At 42.8% G+C, this 23495-nt stretch overlaps 2 protein-coding genes across 4 annotated transcripts in view; one reads left to right on the top strand and one right to left on the bottom strand.

Moving 5' to 3' along the window:
- The first annotated feature begins 1414 nt into the window (after positions 1 to 1414).
- SULT1A2 (sulfotransferase family 1A member 2) lies at positions 1415 to 10683 on the top strand. Its single transcript, XM_036738007.1, has 8 exons — positions 1415 to 1521; positions 7522 to 7670; positions 7889 to 8014; positions 8255 to 8352; positions 8644 to 8770; positions 8878 to 8972; positions 9943 to 10123; positions 10408 to 10683. Exons 2-8 carry the CDS (start codon positions 7523 to 7525, stop codon positions 10518 to 10520), a joined length of 888 nt encoding a protein of 295 aa, XP_036593902.1. The 5' UTR covers positions 1415 to 1521; position 7522; the 3' UTR covers positions 10521 to 10683.
- The window catches only part of SGF29 (SAGA complex associated factor 29), a 37019-nt gene continuing 24178 nt past the window's right edge, over positions 10655 to 23495 (bottom strand). Inside the window, exons 1-10 of one of the 3 annotated variants that reach the window (XM_036738008.1) lie at positions 21818 to 21957; positions 19504 to 19599; positions 17393 to 17468; positions 17220 to 17292; positions 14491 to 14555; positions 13431 to 13560; positions 13046 to 13192; positions 12822 to 12857; positions 12480 to 12642; positions 10655 to 11086 (exon numbers count right to left, since the gene is read on the bottom strand). In XM_036738008.1, coding sequence (XP_036593903.1) covers positions 10970 to 11086; positions 12480 to 12642; positions 12822 to 12857; positions 13046 to 13192; positions 13431 to 13560; positions 14491 to 14555; positions 17220 to 17292; positions 17393 to 17468; positions 19504 to 19578 — 882 coding nt within the window. In that variant the 5' untranslated portion in view covers positions 19579 to 19599; positions 21818 to 21957 and the 3' untranslated portion in view covers positions 10655 to 10969. Of the gene's footprint in view, positions 11087 to 12479; positions 12643 to 12821; positions 12858 to 13045; positions 13193 to 13430; positions 13561 to 14490; positions 14556 to 17219; positions 17293 to 17392; positions 17469 to 19503; positions 19600 to 21173; positions 21516 to 21817; positions 21958 to 23495 lie in introns of those variants that run through there. The other 2 variants (XM_036738009.1, XM_036738010.1) reach the window with 2 other exon arrangements.

Below are 23495 nucleotides of genomic sequence, written 5' to 3' on the forward strand. Positions count from 1 at the left end.
ATACACTCTTCCTTGAACATAAATCAAATCATTCACCTGTCCAGACTTCTTCAATGACTCCCAACTTTGCAAAAGTATTCCTCCTCTATTTTCTAACATCTGGATCCCACCACGATCTTGGACAATGTACTGCCTGTCTTCGGGCTTTAGTTTCTTCATCTGAAAAACAAGGGGATCAGAGTAGGGGTCTAAGCTCCCTTCCAGCTCTTATATTCAGTCTCCTATGAGATATCTAAGCAATATTCTATGGGAATTTCATGCTATAGTTTCTTTTTCTTTTGGGCATGAGTAATGAGAATTTGTTTTGCTTGACTATACATATCTGTAATAGTTTTTATTTTTCTTCACTTCTCAATGGGTGAGGGAGGAGAAGGTGAGAGGGAGAGAATTCAGAACTGAAAATAAAATGGAATTAAAGACAAAAGAAAATCATGCTAGTTGCCACCTGCATGCTTGTTTTTCCTCCTGCTATTTCACGGGGTTAGACACCTTTTCCTTCAGCCTGTCTGAATCCTACAAGTCCTAGCTCCTCCGTAATACATATCTTCCCAGACCTTTCTAACTCTCAAAGATCTCTCTTTTCTCAAGTCCTACCACATCATTTACAGTTTGTAACATGCAATTTAAAAGAATGCTACAAACACTGTGTCATGCGTATTTTTGTTGCCTTTGCTAAATTGTTAACTTCCTGCGAGCAGCCAGGTCATGACTTAGCCTATTTCTGAACTGCACTCCCCATGCAAGAACAGCAAGTAGTGCAGTTTGATTAAATGATAAAATTCAATTCATAGACAGTTATCTTTTGAGTGCTAGGCATTCTGCCAGGAGCAGGGGATACAAAGAGACCACTCTCCCTCCCCTCAAAAAACCAAACCAACCCAGCCTCTTCCCTTAAGGAGCTGACATCGTATATTCTTAATTTTTATGCATCCTTATCCAGTACTTTGTGCATGGTCCTCAAAACATTGTGAGGTAGGTAGTGCAAGTATTGAACCCATTTTTTTTTTCAGCCAAAAAGGTTCAAAAAGGTTCATGACTTCCTCCTGGTCATTCAGAGTGAGAAAGACCCCTAAGCCCAGCCCGATTCTTAAACTAGAACACTCTAGGGGGAGTAGGAGCAGTGCAAGGAGAGGGCGGTGATTGTGCAAGGGGACTGAAATGCCTTCATTAACCCCAAATGTTCTGGTATCACAGCAGCACCAAGAATCGTAAAAAGTCTTGATTTGACAAGAATTCAGAATCATGGCATCCTGCCCTGTCCCCTTCATTCCCCACTGTCTCGATTTAGCTCACTTTTTATAAGTTATATATCAAGCCAAGTCAGAGAGAGAAGTTGGCTAACATCTTCAGTTTCCTCTTGCCCCTCCCTTTTCTTTCAGCTAAATCTAAGTACCATCCCCTTTAGTTATTTCTACCCCGCCCATATTAGACCCACAAAACCTTGCAACCCAAACTCCTCGGTCTTCTCTCCAAAGACACTGATTTCCTTACCAGCACATCCCCAGATCCTGGAAAACTCAGGTTAGTAAATTGACTAGAGAGCTTGGAGGGGAGTTAGAGAGGGAGAGGCTCGCACCCCTTCTTTCTGGATGGATTCTGCACACTTTTATCACTTCTAATAGATGGCTCTACCCCCTCTTCTTTCCTACAACACCCTTCAACATTCTCCAGGTTCCACTCCCAACATTGCTGGCCCTCTCCCATACCACACATACCTTCAGCGTTTACCTCGGCTCTTGCCTTCAGATCTATTGTCCCTGGGCTTATTTCTTTTACTTACTGCTAACCCAGGGCTTATTTCCCTTGTTATCTGCCCAGTGTTTTGTTTTGCTGACAGCCTTGGGTTGAGTCCATACTATAATACTAAACTCTAACCCAGAAATAATGTTGTCTAATTCAATTTGCTGATAGGAATCATGCTTGTGAATGTTTAACATCTGGCTCTTAAGGGGGAAAAATGTAGCTTGTCACACTCTGAAGTTTAATATTCATTTTTAACATTCTCTCCATCACTCTAAGTCTAAACAACAAAATCAAGTGGGATTTGGCGTATTAGATTTATGGAAGTAACCAAGCATATCCAGAAGGAAATTCAAAAGCAACTGCAGAAGGGGTGGCGAGGCTGGAGGACTCTAAGGAGGGACTGGGAGTGGAAAGAAAAGCTCTAGCAATAATGGAGATTGATCATAGACACCACAGAGAGTAGCTACAGTGAAGGGAGAATAGCAGTTGAGACATCCAGAAATTCACAGGAGACAAAGTTTAGGCAACAATAAAAATGAACTAGAGATCCTGGGCAAATTAGACTTCGCAGGTATTGTTGGGATTTGGTGGGATGGAATCTGTGATAGGAATGTGGTTCTGGATGGTATATCTTATTCAAAAGACACAGGATGAGAAAAAATGTGTGTGTGTGTGTGTGTGGTGGAGAGGTACTGGCAGAGTGAATAAATCAGCAGAATTAGAATCAGGAAGACCTCAGTTTGAATGCTGGTATTGATACTATGCTATGCAGTCCTCAGCAAGTTCTTTCATCTTTCCTAGCTTTGGTTTCCTCATGTGGAAAATAGGGATGAAAATAGCACCTACCTCATAGAGTTGTGATAATCCAATGAGAAAATATTTAAATGAGATAAGCTTGGTGCAAACCTCAAAGCATCATATACTTGTTAGGTATACTCATGTGAGGAAGTCCTGGAATCAGACAGAGAGAGGACGATGGAGAACATTGGGATGAAGATCAACAAATGGAGAAACAGAAGTGATTTTGTCATTGGGGGTGATAGAAGGGAAGGCAGGTTGGAGGAGGGGGTATTCAGAAGCAAAACACTTTTGAGAAGCAACAGGGTGAAAGGAGAGAGAGACTAGAATAAATGGGGGGAGGGGTAATAAAATAGAGGGAAATGCAGTTAGCAATAGTAACTGAAAAAAAAAATTTGAAGCAAATTTCTCCAATAAAGGCCTCATTTCTCAAACACATAGAGAACTTCGTCAAATTTATAAAAAATAAGATCCATTCCCCAATTGATAAATGATCAAAAGTTATGATCAGTTTTCAGAAGTAGTAATCAAAGCTATCTATAGCCATATTAAAAAATATTTGAACTCTCTATTGATTGGAGAAATGCAAATTAAAATAATTCTGAGATACTACCTCATACCTATAAGATTGGCTAATAGGATAGAAAAGGTAAATGACAAAATTTGGAGGGGATGTGGGAAAAATGAGACATTAATGCACTGTTGGTGGAGTTGTAAACTGATCCAACCATTCTGTAGAGTAATTTGGAATTATGCCCAAAGGGATATAAAACCATGTATGCCCTTTGACCTAGCAATACCGCTACTAGGTCTATAGGCCAAAAGAGATTTAAAAAAAAGGAAAAGGGCATATATGTACAAAAATATTTATAGCAGCTCTTTTCTGGTGGCAAAGAATTAGAAACATCCAAATGGGGAATAGCTGAACAAGTTGTAGTATGTGATTATCATGGAATACTAATATACTACAAGAAAGGATGAGCAGGATGCTCTCAGAGGAACCTGGAAAGACTTGCATGGGCTAATACAAAGTGAAGTGTACCGTGTAGAAAGTAACAGCAATATTTTAAGATGACCAGCTGTGAATGACTTAGCTATTCTCAGCAATACAGCAATCCAAGACAACTCCAAAGGACTTACAGTGAAAAATGCTATCTCCATCCCCACAGAAATAACTGATGGTGTCTGAACATTGAAGCTTGAAGCTCTGAATATTAAAAACTGAAGCATACCTTACCTTTTTTAAACTTTATTTTTCTTCAGTTTTTGTCTATGTTTTCTTTTACAACATGACGATTATGGATATGTTTTGCATGACTACACATGTATAACCTATATCCAATTACTTGCCTTCTCAATGAGGGGGAAGGAGGAAGGGAGAGAATTTGGAACTCAAAGTTTTAAAAACGAATGTTAAAAATTGTTTTTACATGTAACTGGGGAAAAATAAAATAATAATTAAAAAAAGGACCTGAATCCAGGGGCACCACAGGATTAGAGGTGATTGTAATAATAAGCTGCTAACAAATTTTTTTTAAAAAGAGCAGGCAAAGGAGAAAGAACCCAGTTATAAACATAATTCTGTTTTGGGCATGTAGAGTTTGAGATATCTATGGGAAAGATGTAGAAAAGACAAATGGTAATGTGTGACTGGAGCTCAGGAGAAAACTATGGCTACATAGAGGAACCTGAGCGTCATCTGCACATAGATGATAATTGAATGTATGGGAGCTGGTGAGATCACTAAGTGAGAGAGTATAAAGGGAAAAAAGAAGAGGAGAGAGCCTTGGGAGAGGCACACGATTAGTGTGCATAACCTGGATTAAGACCTAGCCAAGGAGACTGAGAAGGAGCAGTAACAGGTGAGGGAGTAGAGAGCTTTGTCATGAAAAGCTGTTGAGGCATCCAGGAGCAAAAGATGGTCAACAGCATCAAGTGCTGCAAAAAAGGATGAGGACTATGAAAAGGCCATTAGATTTAGCAATCAAGAATGGGTCACTTTGGAGAAAGCACATGCTTTTGAATAAGTGAGAAGCCAGAGTGCGAGAGTTTAGGAGAGTCAGGAATTGAAAACTTAAAATAGACTTGGTTTTCTCAAGGAGTTAAGCCACTAAGGGGAGGGGAGCTACAGGAGGACACTAGCTATTGAGGATGATCAGATCAAGGGAGGAACTTTTTTTTGTTGTTGTTCCTTAATAGTATTTTTTCCCCCAACTACATGTAAAGACAGTTTTCAACATTCATCTTTTTAAAATTTTGAGTTCCAAATTTTTCTCCCTCTCTCACTTCCTTCCCCACTCCCCAAGACAGCAAAGCTGTCCTCATATGGATTATACATGTACAATCATGTTACACATATTTTCATACTAGTCATGTTGCGAAAGAAGAATCAGAACAAAAGGGAAAAACCATGAGAAAGAAAAAAAATTGAAATAGTGTGCTTTGATCTACATTCAGACTCCATAGTTCTTTCTCTGGATGTGGATGGCATTTTCTGTCACGAGTCTTTTGTAATTGTCTTGGATCATTGTATGGCTGAGAAGAGCTAAGTCTGTCATAGTTAATCATTGCACAATATTGCTGTTGCTCTGTACAATTTTCTACTGGTTCTGTTCACTCAGCATCAGTTCGTTTCCGGTCTTTCAAGATTTTTCTAAAGTCTTCTTGCTCGTTGTTTCTTATAGCACAATAGTATTCCATCACGATCATATATATGCCACAGCTTACCATTCCCCAATTGATGGGCATCCCCTCAATTTCCAATTCTTTGCCACCACAAAAAGAGCTGCTGTAAATATTTTTGTACGTGGGAGTCCTCCCTTTTTATGATTTCTCTGGGATACAGACTTAGTAGTGATATTGTGGAATCAAAGGGTATGCACAGTTTGGTTGCCCTTTGGGCATAATTACAAATTCCTCTCCAAAATGGTTGGATCACTTCATAACTCCACCAACAGTGCATTAGTGTTCCAATTTTCCTACATCCCCTCCAACATTTGTCATTTTCCGCTTCTGTCATAGTAGCCAATCTGATAGGTGTAAGGTGGTACCTTAGAGTTATTTTAATTTGAATTTCTCTAATCAATAGTGATTTAGAGCATTTTTTCATATGACTATAGATAGTTTTAATTTTTTCCTCTGAAAATTGCCTGTTCCTATCCTTTGACCATTTATCAATAGAGGAATGACTAGTATTCTTATAAATTTGACTCAGTTCTCTACAGTTTTGAGAAATGAAGCCTTTATCAGAAACACTATCTGTAAAAATTGTTTCCCAGTTTTCTGCTTTCCTTGTAATCTTGGTTGCATTGATTTTGTTTGTGAAAAAACTTTTTAATTTAATGTAATCAAAATGATCCATTTTGCATTTCATAATGTTCTCTATTTCGTTTGGTCATAAATTCTTCCCTTCTCCATAGATCTGACAGGTAAACTATTCTTTGCCTCTCAGACAACTCAAACTAGATGTCCTGTAGACATCTTTAACATGTCTAAAACTGAACTCATTGTCTTTCCCCCTAAACTTTTTTCTCCATGACCCACCCCCCCCTTCCCCTATTACTGTAGAGAACACCATCCTCCTCATCATTCAGGCTCACAACCTAGTAATCAATCACACTAGAATCCTCACTATCTCTCACCCCTCACATCCAATGTATTGCCAAGATCTGTTGATTTCATCTTTGCAGCATCTCTGGAAAATGCCCCCTTCTCTCCTCTGACACTGTACCAGTCTAGGGCAGACCCTCATCACCTCATGCCTAGACTATTGCAAAAGCCTGGGTCTGCCTGCCTCAAGTCTCTCCCCACTCCAATCCACCCTCCATTCCGCCACTCAAGTGGTTTTTCCAGAGTATACATATCATCATGTCACACCTCCCCCCACTCTCCAATAAACTCCAGTGGCTTCCTATTGTTTCCAAGATAAAATACAAAATGCTCTGCTTGGCATTAAAAGTCCTTCACAATCTAGCCCCCTCCTACCTTTCCACTCTTCTCACACCTTACTCCCCCCAACACAACTCTTTTATCCAGTGCCATTGGCCTCCTGGCTGTTCCACAAACAAGATATTTCATCTCTCAGCACCACACATTTTCTCTGGTTATCCCCAATCCCTGAAATGTCCTCCCTCCTCTACTCCACCTGACTTCCCTGTTCAGTCATTTCCTGTCATGTTGGACTCTTTGTGACCCCATTGGGGGTTTTCTTTTTTTTTAAATTTGGGGTTTTCTTGGCCAAGACAGTAGAGTGATTTGCCATTTCTTTCTCTAGCTCATTCTACAGATGAGAAAACTGAGGCAAATAGGGTTAAGTGACTTGCCCAGGGTTACACAGCTAGTGTCTGAGGGCAGATTTTCAACTCAGGAAGAGGAGTCTTCCTGATTCCAGGCTTGGCCCTTTATCCCCTGTGCCACCTAGCTCCATGTTGTCTCCCCCATTAGACTGTAAGCTCCTTGAAGGCAGGTACTATCTCTTGGCCTCTTTTTGTATTCCTTGTGTGTATCCTGGTGCCTGACTCATAGTAGGTACTTAATCAATGTTGACTGACATAGGACACTGTGGCTATCTTTAAATATCTGAAGGAATGTCACATAGAAATCAGATTAGAATTGCTCCACTTGGTCCCAGTTGGCAAAACCAGGAGCAAGGCAGAAGTTTCAAAGAGACAAGTTCAGACTGGATACATGAAAATGCCTGAACAATTGGTGCTCGGGGAGCAGAGGCTGTCCCTCTCTACAAGTGTTAAAAGTGGAGGTTGGATCATTCACTACTTGTAAGGTACACAGGAACTCCTTTGAGGCATGGGTTGGACTGGAGACTCCTCAGGTCTGTCTCCCCACATAACCGTGACAGAGGAGTATGCTCAGGTGGAAAAGTGGGAGGGGGAGGAAAGCAGCCACAGAAAAGGGAACATACAAAGGAGGATCCATGGAAACAAGGTAACTGATGGCTCTCTGTTCTGATCACTGGCCTTCCAGGATGGAGCAGATCGAAGATGGCTCCCGGCCGCCCCTGGTGTCTGTGAAGGGCATTCCGCTCATCAAGTACTTTGCTGAAAGCATTGAACTGCTGAAGAATTTTCAGGTCTGGCCTGATGATGTTCTCATCAGCACCTACCCCAAGTCTGGTGAGCAAACCCCACCTAGCCCAATTCCAATAACCTTCCAGAGCCACAGCTTCTTGCTCCCTTCCCTCTCAGCTAACAGTTGGGCACTATTCACAATCCCTGCAGGGTCTTTAGTCCTCCAGTATCTGCCACCTCTCTACAGTTTGGAGGTCTACTCCCTTGTTTCTGATTAACCAAGAATTTCTCCTAATTCCCCTTACTTTGCATTCTCGTTGCAGGAACAACTTGGGTAAGCGAGATCCTAGATATGATCTACCATGGGGGTGACCAGGAGAAATGCCAGCGGGCCCCAATCTATGACCGAGTGCCATTTCTTGAGTTCAAGGCCCCAGGATCCCGCTCTGGTAACTGAACTGCTAGTGGGGTGGAAGGCAGGAAGGGCTAAAGAAACAGGAAAAATTAAGGAGTGGGAACCTAAGGAAGTTGAAGAGACAGAAGATGTACTAGTGGATGTAGGGAGGTGGAAGAGAGACAGGAAAAATGGGATGAGGCCTACTGCCAGTACTGTTGGCTGAGTCAAGAAAGACTTGGGAGAAATAATGTTCCTAATTGCCTCTACCAACTCCACTCATTCTCTGCCTTAGGAATGGAGACTCTACAGGAAATACCTGCACCTCGAATACTCAAGACCCACCTGCCTCTGTCACTGCTCCCCCAGGCTTTGCTGGATCGGAAAATCAAGGTAAATGGGCAAAGATGCAAGGCAGAATGAAGGAAGCAGGGAGTTCCCAGCCATACCAGACTCCCAAGAATGGAAGGAGGAAAGTGGGCGCTGAAGAGAATTCTATATACCACCAGAAGACACTTCTTCCAAGTAGTTTTTGGGGTTTGGGCGGGGGGTGCAGCAGAGGGAAAAAGGATTTGATTACCAGCCCTTCTAGTGTAAAAATAATCAGGACCAATAGGGAATGCCAGAAAGAACAAATCCCTACTCTTGACCAGGCTGTGTGAGACCTTCTCTTCCCTACTCCAGATCATCTATGTGGCAAGAAATGCCAAGGATGTGGCAGTCTCCTATTTCAACTTCTATAAGATGGCAAAGGTACACCCTGATCCTGGGACCTGGGAAGAGTTCTTGGAGACATTTATGACTGGGAAAGGTAAGGTATGATTCAGTGGGGAGTCAGACTGAAGGTGCTTAAGAGGATGGTGTAGACAAAGGAGCGGAATGGGGCCAGGTTTTACTTTTTGTTCTTCCTTTAATCAGTAGCCTATGGTTCCTGGTACCAGCACGTACTGGAATGGCAGGAGTTGAGTAAGCGGCACCCAGTTCTCTACCTCTTCTATGAAGACATGAAGAAGGCAAGACTTTCCCTTTCTAAGTAACATTTTCCATTCCCTGCCAACGCCTCTAGGAAAACATTTATGAGGAAATCCTGAGCCCACACCCCCCTATCCTTGTTCCCCACACCTTTACAAACTATCAAACCACAGGTATTGAGAGTTTAGGCTGGGCACAAGAAGAGAACCTTCTATATGCTTCTCACATTGCCACAACCCTTCCAGCCTAGGAAGGCTGTGCCAAGATTTCCATCTTAAGTCTTTATCCAGTAATTCCATTCCAATCATTTTCAACCCATCTTCTCCAAAAGACTTTTTAACCATAGGTTAGGGAGTTTGTTATGGCTCAAATCTAGAACAGACTGATGTTGACACTGGTTGACCGAACACTGACATTAGCCAGTATGGATTACTGAGGCTGTCGACCCCAGTGCTCTAGTCCTTCAGAATTAGGTAGTGAAAACTGGAGTTAATTTTTGTGTGTCAACAACTTCTTGGGCAGCCTGGTGAAGCCTGCAGACTTCTCAGAATGTTTTCAAATAACTGAAAGAAATGCTTGATTTTAGTTAGAGATTGGTCCAAGTTCATGGGTCCCCTGAATTGTATCCACAGATCCCTCGAGTGTCTGTAGACCTCAGGTTAGAACCCACACTAAAGACTAGGAATAAATGAGAAATAAAAGATCGGCGGTCTAACTCTAGCTCTGGCCACACTCTAACATTACAGGTGGGACAGTGTAGTAGAGTAGACAAGAGCTGGATCTTGAGTCAGGGAAATGGGTTCAAATCCCACCTCTGATGCTTACTACCTGTATGATATTGGACAAGCCACTTACCTCCCTTACACTCAGTTTTTCCATCTGTAAAATGAAGGGAAAGTTTGACCAGGCCTCTGAGGTTGTTTCCAGCTCTAGTCACAACCCTGTGACTCCTGCTTGGGTTCGCCAACCCACCCCAACTAAAATTCTCCTTCAACTGTCACCATTCTCCAGGATCCCAAGAGGGAAATTCAGAAGATCACAGAATTTGTGGGACAATCATTGCCAGAGGATATCCTAGATCGAATTGTCCAACAGACATCTTTCAAGAAGATGAAGGAGAACCCCATGGCCAACTATACCACCGTCCCCAATGGCATCATGGACCACTCGATCTCTCCCTTCATGAGGAAGGGTAAGCTCTATGCAAGGGAGGGGCTGATGTATTGAAATTCACTAAGAGTAGAAAATGTACTCATGGAAGCCTCAAATGGGCCTGCATTTTTGGGATACAGATAGCAGACAGGTAAGTGATTATAAGAATATAGAGTGGGAGGGCCAGAGGGAAGCAGCAGCAGTTTGGGAAAGAGGAGCAATGGAAACCTGTACCTATCACTTCCTGTCAAGCTAGACATGTGCAATGTCTAAAGGAGAAGAAAGCAGCTTTCACTCATGGCATCTCTTATTCTATTCTCTTAGGTACTACCGGAGACTGGAAGAACACCTTCACTGTAGCCCAGAATGAGAGGTTTGATGCTGACTATGAAAAGAAGATGGCTGGCTCCGACCTTCACTTTGATATGGAGCTCTGAATTGCAACAGCAAGAGAGGGTCATCGATCCTTACTTCTGCATCGGCCCCCAATTATTCTAGTCTTACAATAATCTTTTTCAGCGTGCAAAATTAGCTCCCCTGCATTCTAGCATGAAAAAAGTCTAACTCGCTCTTAGTGTTATAAAGAGTTTATTTTGCTCAGCTCTTGTAAACATTGTCTCAGTCTAAAAAATAAAATGATTTACACCCTAGTTCACAAGTCACCCTTAGAACCAAAGGAGGACACACAGCTCCCAGTTCTCACTTGGAGAATGGACTGAAGTCAGAGGAAATTAGGCCCTAGAAACAGATGATGTGGGGGACAGGGCTGTATATTTATTTGTCTGCAGAGAATGATACATTAATTCCCCCCTTCAAAGGGCACGGCAGAAGAGTCAGGTAAACAAAGGCAAGGGAAAAGCAGTCCGTGATTCAGCCGAACCGAACCTCACTTCTTCTTGGGTTCCTTGCAGGCCACAACATACCTCTGGGCCACATTGAGGGGAGGAGAGTAGCCATCTGCATAGGAGGTGTCTTCAAACAGGACAGAGTAGTCTTCCTGGGGCTAAAGACAAGGAAATGAAGTTAAGAAGAATCAGAAAGCCCAAGGCTGACAGTGACTACACCAAGCGGTCATTATATACCTCTATCCGTCTGTGGCTCCAACTTGGGTTTTGGGAAAGCTAGCACATCCTGAGAACACTCAAATTTCCTAGAAAACTCAAGAGCCATCTTCCATCATTTGGCACTCCCCATAATCAAGAAAGTCCTAATATCTAGTCTCTATCCCCACTAGAACATATGCTCCTTGAAGACAGGGAAGGTTCTGCCTGACTTTGTACCCCCAGATTTTAGCAGCACCTGGCACACTCGTTGCAATTTCATTTTGTTCTGTCTTCAGGGGAAATGGATAACAATGGAAGGAAAGGTGTGTGTGTGTGTGTGTGTGTGTGTGTGTGTGACGGCAGCAGAGGTGAGAAAAGGCTTCCCACGGTGTACTAGTCAGCTCACACCTAGAGTAGTCTGCTCAGCACTCAGCTAAATGTCCATTCAGAGAAGGCTGACCAAGAGGGAGGCGGGGTCTAAAAGCTAAGCACTGTGAGTAAGCTGAAAGAAAAGACTGAGGAGAGCAGGGTGAGGATGGAAGGAGGAGGACACGATGGCCGTCTTCAAATATCTAAAAGAAAGAATGTTTAAATGTTCCGCGTAGTTCCAACAAGCAGAACTAAGACGGATATACGAGTTTCAAGGACACAGAGGTGGGCTTAATATATGGAAGAACTTTATAACAATTAGAGCGCTTAAATGATGGAACAGACTGTCTAGCTAGCAAAATAAAAGCTCACTTGTCACTAGAACTTTATTCATTTCAACAAACATTTTGAAAGGCATGATGCTAAATGCTGGGAAAAGATAAGAGCTGTTATTTAACAGGACTTTGAGGCCTGCAAAACACTGTACTTGCATTATTTCATTTGAGCCTCCAACAACTCTGTGCAGCTGGTACTACAGGTATTACCCTCATCTGACAGACGAGGAAACTGAGGCTGAGATAAAGAGGCTATGCCCAGCTTCACAGTCACACACGTCTCAAGGCCTCCAGTTATCAATTCCAGCATGCTTTCCAAATGTGTCCAAGCACAACACAGATAATCACTTAGGGATGCTGACAAAGGGATTCTTGCACTAGGTAGGATGCTGGACTAAAGAACACCCTGCCAACGTCCCTTTGAACTCTGAGATTCCATAAGAAGCTAAAGGTTGTACATAAGAATGATTGAGAAGGCGTGGTGGCCCCGCCAATTCAGTCAAGACAAAATAAGAAAGACCAACACACGAAAGGTTCTCCCCATTCTTCTGCCCTTTCAGAAATCCTAAACTTAGGAACCAACCAACGCAACCCTAACTTCTTACATTTACAACTGAAGAGTTCTCTGCCTCAGATCATCATTCCTTACCCGTTGTGGGGGAGTGTGAATCAAAGCCCGGTAGAAACAGGTGGTTTGGGGGTATAATGCCAGAACAAGCTGATCCTTCTGGAATAAAGCTTCAGGGTCTGTCTCAGGATTGGCCTTCCACTGCGGTAGTGGGATGATACGTCTTCGGCTCAATGTGTGTCGCCTGGTAGGAGAAAAGGCTGTAAGCACAACCCTCTGCCCTGAAGATACACAAGACCTATTTCCCAAGAAGCATTTTCTCTACTCTCATCCTTCTAAGACCCACACTCATTGCTTTTTGCCTTGATCCACACCCCTCCATTCTCCTTTTCTCTGTAGTGATCCCTTCAGTAGGACACTTACTCTTTGCCTTCCTCATCAATGTCATCCACCTCGTATCTACACGGAAAAAAAAAAAGAATAAATCTCTGATTTAGTTATTCTCCAGGAGATAACTCAGGCTGACAGTGAAATAATGAGGCGGAAAGATGTGTGAGTTGAGGAGGCTAATACTAAATAAGAGCAACCCAAGAAGGAAGGGAAAGAAAACAAAAATTCTAGAAGAGAACAAAACATTTTTTACTTACTTGTTGGTGGCATGACTATAACTGACCACTTCTGCCAGAATCCACTGCTCATCCCCATCCACAGCTTTCACTCGAGCAGCCACCTTATCACCTGGTTTGGCTACGTAGTCCCCTGAAGCCGGAATGGCCCCACACAGGGGTGGTGGCCTATGGGGTGGAAAAGCCTTGTTACAAATTCCTGCCTCAGAAGCACTTCTCCCTGACAACAATATCCCAGCTCCCCAACAGATCTACTTTGGAAATCTCCAACTAAACCCACAAATCTGTATTCTTAAAGTACCCCTTTAAAGAGACCTCCACTCTTACCCTCAATCTCCTAAATTCTCCAAACCACCAGCTAGTCAAATTCTGCCTTATCTCCTTTCCCCAGGGCCCCTGCACTTACTTGTCCCCAGGCTTCCCAATCCACAGGGGCAATGTCATGGCTGACTGTTGCAACAAAGTCATCAGCACCCCTCGGCGCATGGTTTTCCGTGGAGGTTCTGAATCATTGTACAATCCTGCGATTTTAGCCGCTATGGGGGAGGAGAAAAGGAGAAGTGAAGCCCTCTCATACTTAAAGGCAAAGGACATTACGGTCCTCTCTCCTTTCCAGATTTTATTCACAAGACCATAACTAGACTTTTAAGTTTAATTCATTCTCTAGTCTGAGCCACTGTCCCCTAATTCCAAAGTTTTGCATACTCTCAATGGAGAGAAAAATATGGGAATGGGAAGAGGACATTCCTTTGGTATTCCAACCCCAATTCTACCAGAGAGAGGTCCCCGACATTGTCCTTTTCTGTTTCCATGCCCTCAAGTCTAGGATCCTGTAAGCTCCTTTTCTGTCTATCCCATAGCACAGTGCCTGGCATACAACAGCTATTTAATAAATGCTTTATTGACTGAAATCTAAAGAAACCATTTAAATAGAAGCTCCAGAGACCCATCAGAAGGCCAAAAACCCAAAATATGAAGAACTATTTTACTAACTATATGATCATGTGATTGCATAAGAATAAGATGACCAATAGGAAATCCATCCCATGGCATCGCCTTCATCAGAAGCATCACTGAGGGGACACAAACTGGCGACTGGCTCAACAATGATTTTAACCCTGCAGGACTTGTTTTTAAATATATCTACAAGAACATCGCTGATAGGGTAATGCTTGCTAAAGCTTTTACTTGTATACCAATAACCACACAAAATGAAGGCAAGAGCTCTAGTTGCCTCCAGAAAAATGTGGTATGCAGAACGAGAAGACTATGTAGTAAGCCATGAATAGATACCAGAAAACCTGAGAAAAGTACTGCCCTCAACCTCCCACCAAAGGTGAAAATCATAGCAACCCTCTTTCAAGGACAGGATGCCCAGGGTGGCAGAGAAGCAGGCAAACACAGCCCCACCTCTCCTGAGCCTCTCCTCTCTCCCCACTGCATAGGGCAAGGTTCCTCTGACTCACCAATGCGCCTTTCTTCTAACAGAGTCTTGATCTCAGCAATCTTATCCAGAGCTCTGCGCAGTATACTGAGAAAGGGAAGCAGAGAAGTAAAAACCAACTTAGGGGGAAAAAGAAGCTGGAACAGGGCGGGGGGCAGGGTTCCAGAGCCCCTGGAAGGAGCTGCCACCTCGTCAGGTAATCAGTCATATCATCTTAGGCAACATGAAGTGGGCATTAAGGGAAAGAAACATGTCTAGGATTTTCTTATACCAAAACATCTTCTCTTCAGGTTACCACAGGCTATTCATGAAATGTGTTAGCCTTTCCAGATGTTCTGATATCACTACCTGCCACCTGGCTTTGAAGCACATAACCAAATTCACAAATAAGGAATTTCTAGGAGGACTTTCACAATACCCAATATCCTTCTAGAAGGGCTACAGGGCATTGTTTTCTGGCTATACAGATTGTCAACTGTATTCTGACAATCACGATCTTTAAGATCGTGAATTCTTGATTTTCTCTAATTTGTCTCATTCACCCACTAGTGGTACAAGTACATCAGAAATAGGAAGTGTATTTTATGCACTGACTGTTGAGGATGAAATTTTTACTGAAATTATAAGCTTCAGTTTATAAATCCAATGGTATTTAGCTACTTAAAATTTTTTTAAATTATGAAACTACTTTCAACCTAAATCTTCCCAGCTTTAAATGAGAGTAATAATTCATAGGATTTGTAAATCTAAATCTGGAAGGGACCTCAGAGAAAGTGTCTAATCTAATCCTACCCACGACTTACAGATTAAGATGCTAATGCCCATATTTACATGGTGCTTTACAATATACACTTTCCTTACAACCACCCTTGGGGTTGATAGTAGTGCAGGTATTTATTATTTTGCTAATAAAAAAATACTCAGAGAGGATAAATGATCAGGATTTAAACTGAACTCTTTTTTCCCCCAAGTAACAACGATTTTATTATTCAGCCCCTCCTGGAACCAACCCACCTCTTACACTGAGAATGTTTTTTAAAAATTAAAAACAAATACCTCAAGTACCTAAGTAGTCTGGCAAAAAAAATTCCCACATTACCCATGTCCAGAAATGTATTTCTTTTTCTGTATTTTAAGTTCATTACCTCTCTATCAGAAGGTGTTTGGTATGTTTCATCTTCATTCTTTTAGTTTATCATTGATCAGAGTTAAAAAACCTTTTAAAAAAGTTTTTTTCTACCAACTCTTTCAATGGCATGATAATACATGCCTCTCAGACAAAAATCCTAAGAATTTCTCTCCCTACCAGACATGTTATAAGGATAAATAGGAAGCTGTATGACTTGCTGAGGGAAAAAAAAAACAAAACACTGGAATAGAGTTGGAGGGCTTAGGTTTTAACTGCAATCCTGGCATCCTGCCACTAAATTGTTTTAGACTATAGGTAAGTTTGTTCCCTCTCTGGGCTTCAACATCTTCATCTGTGAACTAATTTTAAAAATATTTTTATGACTACATTTCAACATAACTGGCTTCATTTGTAATCCTATGTATTTTATTTTATGCATTTAAAAATATTCTGAAGAGGGGGTCCATAGGTTTCACCAGACTACCAAAGGGGTCCAGTCCACCTCCTGGACTGGAAGACCTCTAAGGTCTCTCTCAAATCTAACATTCTCCATTCTGATTCTATTCTAATAAAATGGTGAAAAATTTACTTCCTATTTCCAGCTCCCTAACCTTCTGGAGACTCACCTTTTATGGAAGGAGCAGTTTTTTTGAGGGCAGAACTAAATTAAAAATGAAATGGCAGCTTTGAACAAGTAGGAACTGGTACCTACATCTGCCTGGCCATGGCTCCATACCTCTCCCTCCACTGTCTCAGATAAGGGAGGTCCCGGGCCAGCCCTCAGTAGCCTCTTGGGTATGCCTTAACCCTGCTGGGCCAGAAGTAACAGCAGCCGCCAGAACCAGGATTTAAGAGCGTCATTTTTCTGCTGATCAGCACAGACAGTGCTAGCTTATATACCCAAAACAAGAGATTCCTTTCTCATTTCAGTAGAGAAAAGAAAAAAAAAACACTTGCCCTGCTTTTATTTCTCAAACAAGTTTGTAAGGGTTTAATTACAAAGAATCAGTAAGTTGCTTCCATGTCTAGTCTTGAAAACGTCCCCTAAACTTGCTTTATCTGCCACAAGTAGCATTGAAGGTGTAAGGTTTCTTCTTTGCTTTATCAAAGGAACAGCATTTGCTTTCTCATTCAGAAAGTCAGACCAGTTCTAACACATTCAAATGGCAGCTATGGCATGAACATAAGTTTCAAAATTTAAGAAATGGTGGAAATTAAAAAAAAAAAGAGAGTGGGGATACAATAATGGAAAGGAAAAATAAACAAAAGAATGAAGGAAACACTGATAACAGGGAATGGGCATTTAAAGCAAAGGGAACTTCTGAACAAAGGATGAAGACCAACGTCATTGGAGGGGGAGGAATCATGCATAAACCTAAGCGAAAGAAGTAGCTTCTCATGTGGAATGAATGAGAAACAGCCTAAGGACAAGAAGACAGAGAACACAGACTACAATAGGAAGTAGAATAGGAGAATTTGGGCCAGGGTGAGAGCAGAAACAATGTTTCTGGAGCAAGGCTTAGGATGTGAACCACATCTTTAGTCAATTTTGTGGGGTATGCATGAGACTTCAAGGACCAGGAAAAAAGAATCCTAGGGATTCTAGGGATGACCACACTCACTTGCACTCTGCCTCTGCATCTGCCTTGGCTGTGGTATAGAGACCTCGAAGCTTTGTCCGGTAATAGGGAGAGACTGCAGATGAACAGGGGAACACAAATCAACAAGAAAGGTACAGGCCTGACAACACGCCAGGGCAGCTTCCCTCCCCAAACGCTTTCTCCCCGTCTCTCACTTTTGTTTTCTGTCTGCATTCGCTCATGGGTCTTCTGGATATTGATCAGGTTATGTTCACTTCGGGAGCGTTCTTCCTGCGCAGACGGAGGGAGAAGAGGAAAGGAGGATGAGGAGGGAAAGAGAGGTTTTGTCCTGCTACACCAGCTGGTGCCTTCCCTGATCGTTTCCCTTTACCGTCTCTACCCAAAATGCTCTTCAAAAAGTTCCTGCACAAAAAATGGAAACAACTAAGTCTAGTGGATCCCTATTTTCTCTAAGATCAACTCTAAACTCTCCCTCTGTATGACTTTTAAGTTCCTTCCAGCTTCACTATATACTACTCTTCTCCCTAAACTCTATAATGCAGCTAACTGGCTTTCTCTCCATCCCTCACGGGCAGCATTCAGCCTCCTCTCTCCCTGCCTTTATGTGGCCGTCCCCATACCTGGAGTGCTCACCTCCTCACCTCTGCCTCACAGAATTCCTCTTTCCATCCAGAACACTTTCAACACAAAGCCTTTCCGGATCCCACCTGCTAGTACCCTACACCTTCCTAACCATCTTGTACGTTTTCTGTAAATAGCTATATGTGGTCTCACTTGATTAAACAAACTGTTTGAAAGTAAAGAATGTGCTAGATGACCAGAGTGGTGCATGCCTGTCATCTCTGCTTAGTGAGGAGGCCAAGGTTAGAGCTTCTGAGGGGCATGCAGTGTGCCACGCCTGTCTTGTTGTGTCTGCAACAATCCAGCACTGATGCAGGATGCCCTTCAAGTCCTAGAGCAGCGTTAAGAATGCACTAAGATTTTTGGGATACCAAAGAGAGTGAGTGGAGGGTCACTAGACTTGCCTAAGGAGGAACAAACCAACCAGGTTGGAAACAGAGCATATCAAAACTTCCATGTCAGTCAGAAGTGGACTGGGCCAGTGAGAGGACACAGAGCTTCTAGCCTGGGCAAGATAAGGAGATCCAATCTCACAAGAGAGAAATGGGGGAAAGAAAAACAAAAGAGGGGGAGAGAAGGGAAAAATGAGGGGAAAAGAAAAGGGAGAAAGGAAGGAGGAGAAGAGAGAGAAGAGGGGAAAGAAAGGGGGGAAAGAAGAGAGGGGGAGGGAGAAAGAAAGAGTAGAGATTGTTTCTTTTTTTCTGTCTCATAAATGACTGCTGACAAATTGAAATGGAGGCCCTGCTGATTTGGATCAAAGTTCTGAAAACTGAGGGACCTCAGACTGTCATCTGGTCCAATCCCCTCCTTTTACAGATAAGGAAACTGAGGCTCAGGGAGGTTACATCGCTTTTGAAATGTCACACAGCAACAATGACAGGATTGGAACCCAGGTCCTCTGGCTCCTGAGTCGATGCTCTTTCTACTGTTCTTCCTGACTCGTCAGATGCAGATGCGGGGGTGGGGTTCCATATGTTGGTTGGTTTTGTGCAACTTTTTTTGTTACAAGAGAGAAGTTAAAGAAATGGAGGGGGAACATTAAGGTTTTTACTCATTTTCATCGACAAAACTTCGCTTAAACATACCCCTGTTCACACCTTTACTGTGCCATTATGCATATCTAGTTTCTCCTACATATATACCTTGTGCATGTTTTGCTTAACTATTTAAAATGGCACAATGGGGAAGAAAAAATTAATTAAACTTAAAAATAAAAGCCCCAAACTTCCTGAATATCTCATTTCCCTTACTATGAGACTTACGAACATGTAGTCTCTCCTGTGCATAACCAATACAACGTTGCACTAATCAACACTTTGAAATAACACTGTTAATACATTATAGCCAATGCAGTTGTAATTTTAATTATCAGATTGTCCAATGGCCTCTGTCCTCTGATCCTCTTAGTCTCCTGCCCTTCGGACCTAAAGCTCCTCTACTCTACTCTGCAGCTACCTCACCTAGCCCCTAGCCTGGACTTCCTGTTCTTTCCTCGTCCAGGAACCAACACTTAACAACACTGTTCCTATGGCACTTGATAGCACCTGTGACACTGGTTTATTCTAAAATCACCTTTTCACAACTGTAGGTGAGGCAGCCTATGTTACCTTGATTCTCTTTCTAATCACCCTCTGAATTTTCCCAAAGTCACCACCTTATTCGAGGAGAAGACTGCAAGTATTACCTGCGTTTGTTTGATCAGTTGATGGAGCTCCGTGAGCAGTTCGGCTATTCGGGAGTCTGCTGACACCAAAGCCATGGCTGTGGTAAATATGGCTTCCTGTGAGAAAGGAGAATGGGACAGAAGAAAAGAGTGTCAAAAACCTCTGGAAGGGGAGGCTCCCTAAGGACCAACAACACTGTGGCATTAAGTAAGTTTAATTCATCTAGCAGCAATTTAATAAGTTGCTCCTGAAAGCACAGCACTGCATTAACAGGAGTATTTTAAAAAGATCTGGTCCTTGCCCTCCCCGTGCTTACATTCTATCAGGGAGAAAAGCTATAGCCATGAGATATGAGAAAAACACTGGATTTGGAGTCTGAGGACTAATAGCTATGCCCTTCACTAGCTTTGTGACGTTATGCAAACAATTTTTTTTTCCTGGGTCTCAAGTTTCTTCATCTGTGAAACTAAGTGATCGCTAAAATGTCCTTCCTACTTTGTGAGGCTAATACTAGAATAATCATCAGTTTTAACTTTATCAGTCACGAACACTGAATTAGTAAGTTTATAGTATGTCTCAAACTACAGACAGGTATTAAGGAAGTTCAAAGTTTCAGGGGAGGTTTGTCAGGCAAAAAATTTGTCTTAGCAGAGGGCCTTAAAGAAGTATAGGATTTGGATTGCTAAAGAACAGGGGAAATTCCAGGGAAGGGGAACCTATGAGAACAGGAAGGAAATAGCATTGCACCTGTAGAAACTGTTAAGATAGATGTGGCTAAAATGGAAGGGCCACGTAAAGAAGCAATGGTAGACAAGTCTGAAAAAACACAGTAGGGCAGTTTGGAGGGGTTCTGGACTGAAAAGACCCTGGAGAATTTTTATTTCATGGAGCCTAATTTTTACAGCTATAAAGGACCTCAGAGTCAACCTCCTCATTTCAGATGAGGAAATTGAACCCAGAGAAGGAAAGCCACTTTTACCCAAAGTTATACAAGTAGTAGATACAAGTGTTGGAATTTGAACTCTGGTGCTCTGACTCCAAATTCAGTGTTCAAACTATTCTAACAATAAGATGCACTGGGAAGGGGGAAAAAGACCTGAGGCAAGAAAATGAGCTGTACTCCTAAATTCCACCCCTAATAAATCCCAAAGGGGCTCATTCCCATAATTTTTCTCTTTTTCTACTTGGGTTCTAATCCCACATCTGTTTCTTATTATCAGAGCAGTTTACTGCCTCAGTGTTCTTGGACATATCCCTTCACTTTTTTTTTTTTTCCTGTACCTCACTTTTCATATGGGGAAAATGAAGGTGTTGGGAATGGGTGATATGACGGTATTAACTTTAACCTCTCTCTTTACAGCAGCTTCATCCCCACTACCTTCTAACATATACAAGTCTCCAAAATTCTTCTTCTGAGCTGTTAAAGCAAACCAGACTTGGAGGGCCTTTAACTCCAACCATAGGAGTCTGGACTTGATCTCGTAAGAAAAAGGAAGGCATGCAAGAGCTTCTGGACTGAAAGGGGAAATTAGTCTGGCTGAGGTAGAGGAAAGGAAGGTTGGGAGTATCCGATCTGTTGAACCATTTCTCAGGTGGTAACAGCCTAAACCTGGGCCGAAGCAGGACGAAGGAGAAGAAATGCGGTGTTTGGAGAGGAGAAACTACAAAGGACCAGCTATCTCCTACTTACTACCAGCCCCAGGACCTTGGGCAAGTTGTGACATCTTGTGATGCTGTGTCCTCCTCCATTAAACGGGGTAATACTTGCACTACCTACCTCCCACGGTGGCTGTGGAAAAAGAACTTTGCAAAAACTTCAAGTCAGCACACAAAGGTTATTAATTACGATCACCTGTAAAATGTAGGTATTAACTCGAACTACCGACCTCCTGACGCTGACATAAGGAATGCTCTAGGGGGCTTTCTAAATGTCCGCTACTATCACTACAATTGCTTTCGGGAGAAACACCCGCCGAAGCCATGGTCTCCTTCCTCGCCAGCCGCCTCTCCTCCTCTGTTCCTCGCACCAACGCACGTGCTGCTAAATGCTCTGCCCTCCCCCCGCCACGTGCTTCTAAAGGCCGCCTCCCCACGTGGTACGCTAGGCGCAGCCCAAGCGAACAAAGAACCCTCCGCGGCGGGCGCGTGACCTCTCCACCCCCCCCAAACCCCCTTCCTCGAGCCCGCAGTGTGCGCATGCGTACTGTTAGTGTCTTGGGGCACCACAGCCTGGCCCGGGATGGGGGGAGCACAATGGGAGAGATGTTGCCGCTCCCCACTCCTCTGCTCCCCTGGTCCGCCTGAGCCCCATGGCTGCTACCTTAACCCACCTACCGAGGACGAGCCAAAATGAGCCAACTGTGACGGAGGCGATGAAGACCGCAGCGACGACAACTGCAATACCCCCCCTGAACTTTTCTCATCCTCGTTCCCGGGCTAGGGAATGTTAGTGCGCTTGCGTGTGCTCACCTACAGGGCCTGCCGGGAAATGTAGTCTTTTTCTCCGAAAAGACTGCGGAAAGGGAGCCGGGACTCTAACCTTACGCCCTCTCCTGCGTGCTCTTTGCTGGGAAATGTAGTTTTACCTTTTGCGTTTGACCAGCCTCAGAATCTTGTCTTTTTTTCTGTTGCACGTTCCCAGTTTGTATTCTTCTAGATTCTGAGCTCTTCAGTAAAGGTTTTGTATTACAGAGCCTTAGGAGCTCAGGTTTTCTGTTTATTGTTCAGTCGTTTTTCTGTCGTATCCGAGCCTTCATGACCCCACTTGGGGTTTTCTTGGCAACGATGCCATTTGCTTCTCCAGCTCATCTTTTGTAGATGAGGAAACTGAAGCAAACAGGGTTGAGAAGAGAGGAAGTCATGCAAGGGCTTTCATGCTGAAAGGGTATTTTAGGAAAATCAGTGTGGCTGAAGTAAAGGAAAGGAAAGGTGGGAGTATCCGATCTGGAGAACCACATCTCAGGTGACAACAACCTGAACCCGGGCAGAAGCAAGAGGAAGGATAAGAAAGGCGGTGTAGGAGGGAAAAGCCCACAGAGGACCAGCCCTCCTACTTACTACCAGCCCCAGGCCCTTGGGCTACGGTCACACAACTAGTAAGTGTCTGAGGCCAAATTTGAACTCCGGAAGATGAGTCTTCCTGGCTTCAGGCGTGGCACTCTTACCCATGCTCCCACCTCGTCCTAAGTCAAATCACCTACTTCTTAATAAATATCCTCAGTGATGGGGTAAGTGTTGAGCATGATGGACAAGTGTAAGGTACCTGTCCTAGGGTCGACAGAGTGACAGATGCTTAAGAGCTGAAAGGGAATTCAGAAATTATCCATTTGAACCTCTTCATTTAATAAGGAAGGAGCAGAAAGAAGGAAAGTAGGTGATTTCCCCTCCTAAGATCATAGAGCTATTTTGTAGCTCTGGAACCTTACCCAGTTAGGTCGATTAATATCACACTGGCTATCCTCTCCAAAAGGGTTACATTGTAAGTGGGAGAGAGTAGAAGTGGAAAAGAATACTAAACATAAACATAAACAAAAGACCTGACATTCTGGGAAAGCAACACAGGACAAATTCTGAATTTCAGATACCATCTAATCAGACCTTCTTAATGGAATCCCATTACCCATTCCTAACATCTAGATGGATAGAGCACTGTATTTGGAATGAAAAAGACCTGAATTCAAATCCTACCTCAAACGTTTATTAGATAGGTCAGTCACTTAAGCTTTTTCTGCCTCGATTTCCTCATCTGTGAATTGATGCAATAATGGTACCTATCTCCCAGGGTCCTTATGAAGATAAAAACTAGATGACATTTATAAAGCTAGTTATATAAATGATAATTGTTATCTAGCATCTGCTTAAACATTATAAAATATAAATTTTTATTGATAATCTTTTGTTTTTACATCATCTAGTCTTTTTTCTTACATCCTTCTCCCTCTCATCTTCCAGATAACCATCCCTTATAACAAAGAATTTTTAAAAAATGAAAAATGAGAGAAAAAAGCAAAAC

The sequence above is a fragment of the Trichosurus vulpecula genome, chromosome 9, assembly GCF_011100635.1.
Source record: "Trichosurus vulpecula isolate mTriVul1 chromosome 9, mTriVul1.pri, whole genome shotgun sequence".
In the NCBI taxonomy this organism is placed as follows: domain Eukaryota; kingdom Metazoa; phylum Chordata; class Mammalia; order Diprotodontia; family Phalangeridae; genus Trichosurus; species Trichosurus vulpecula.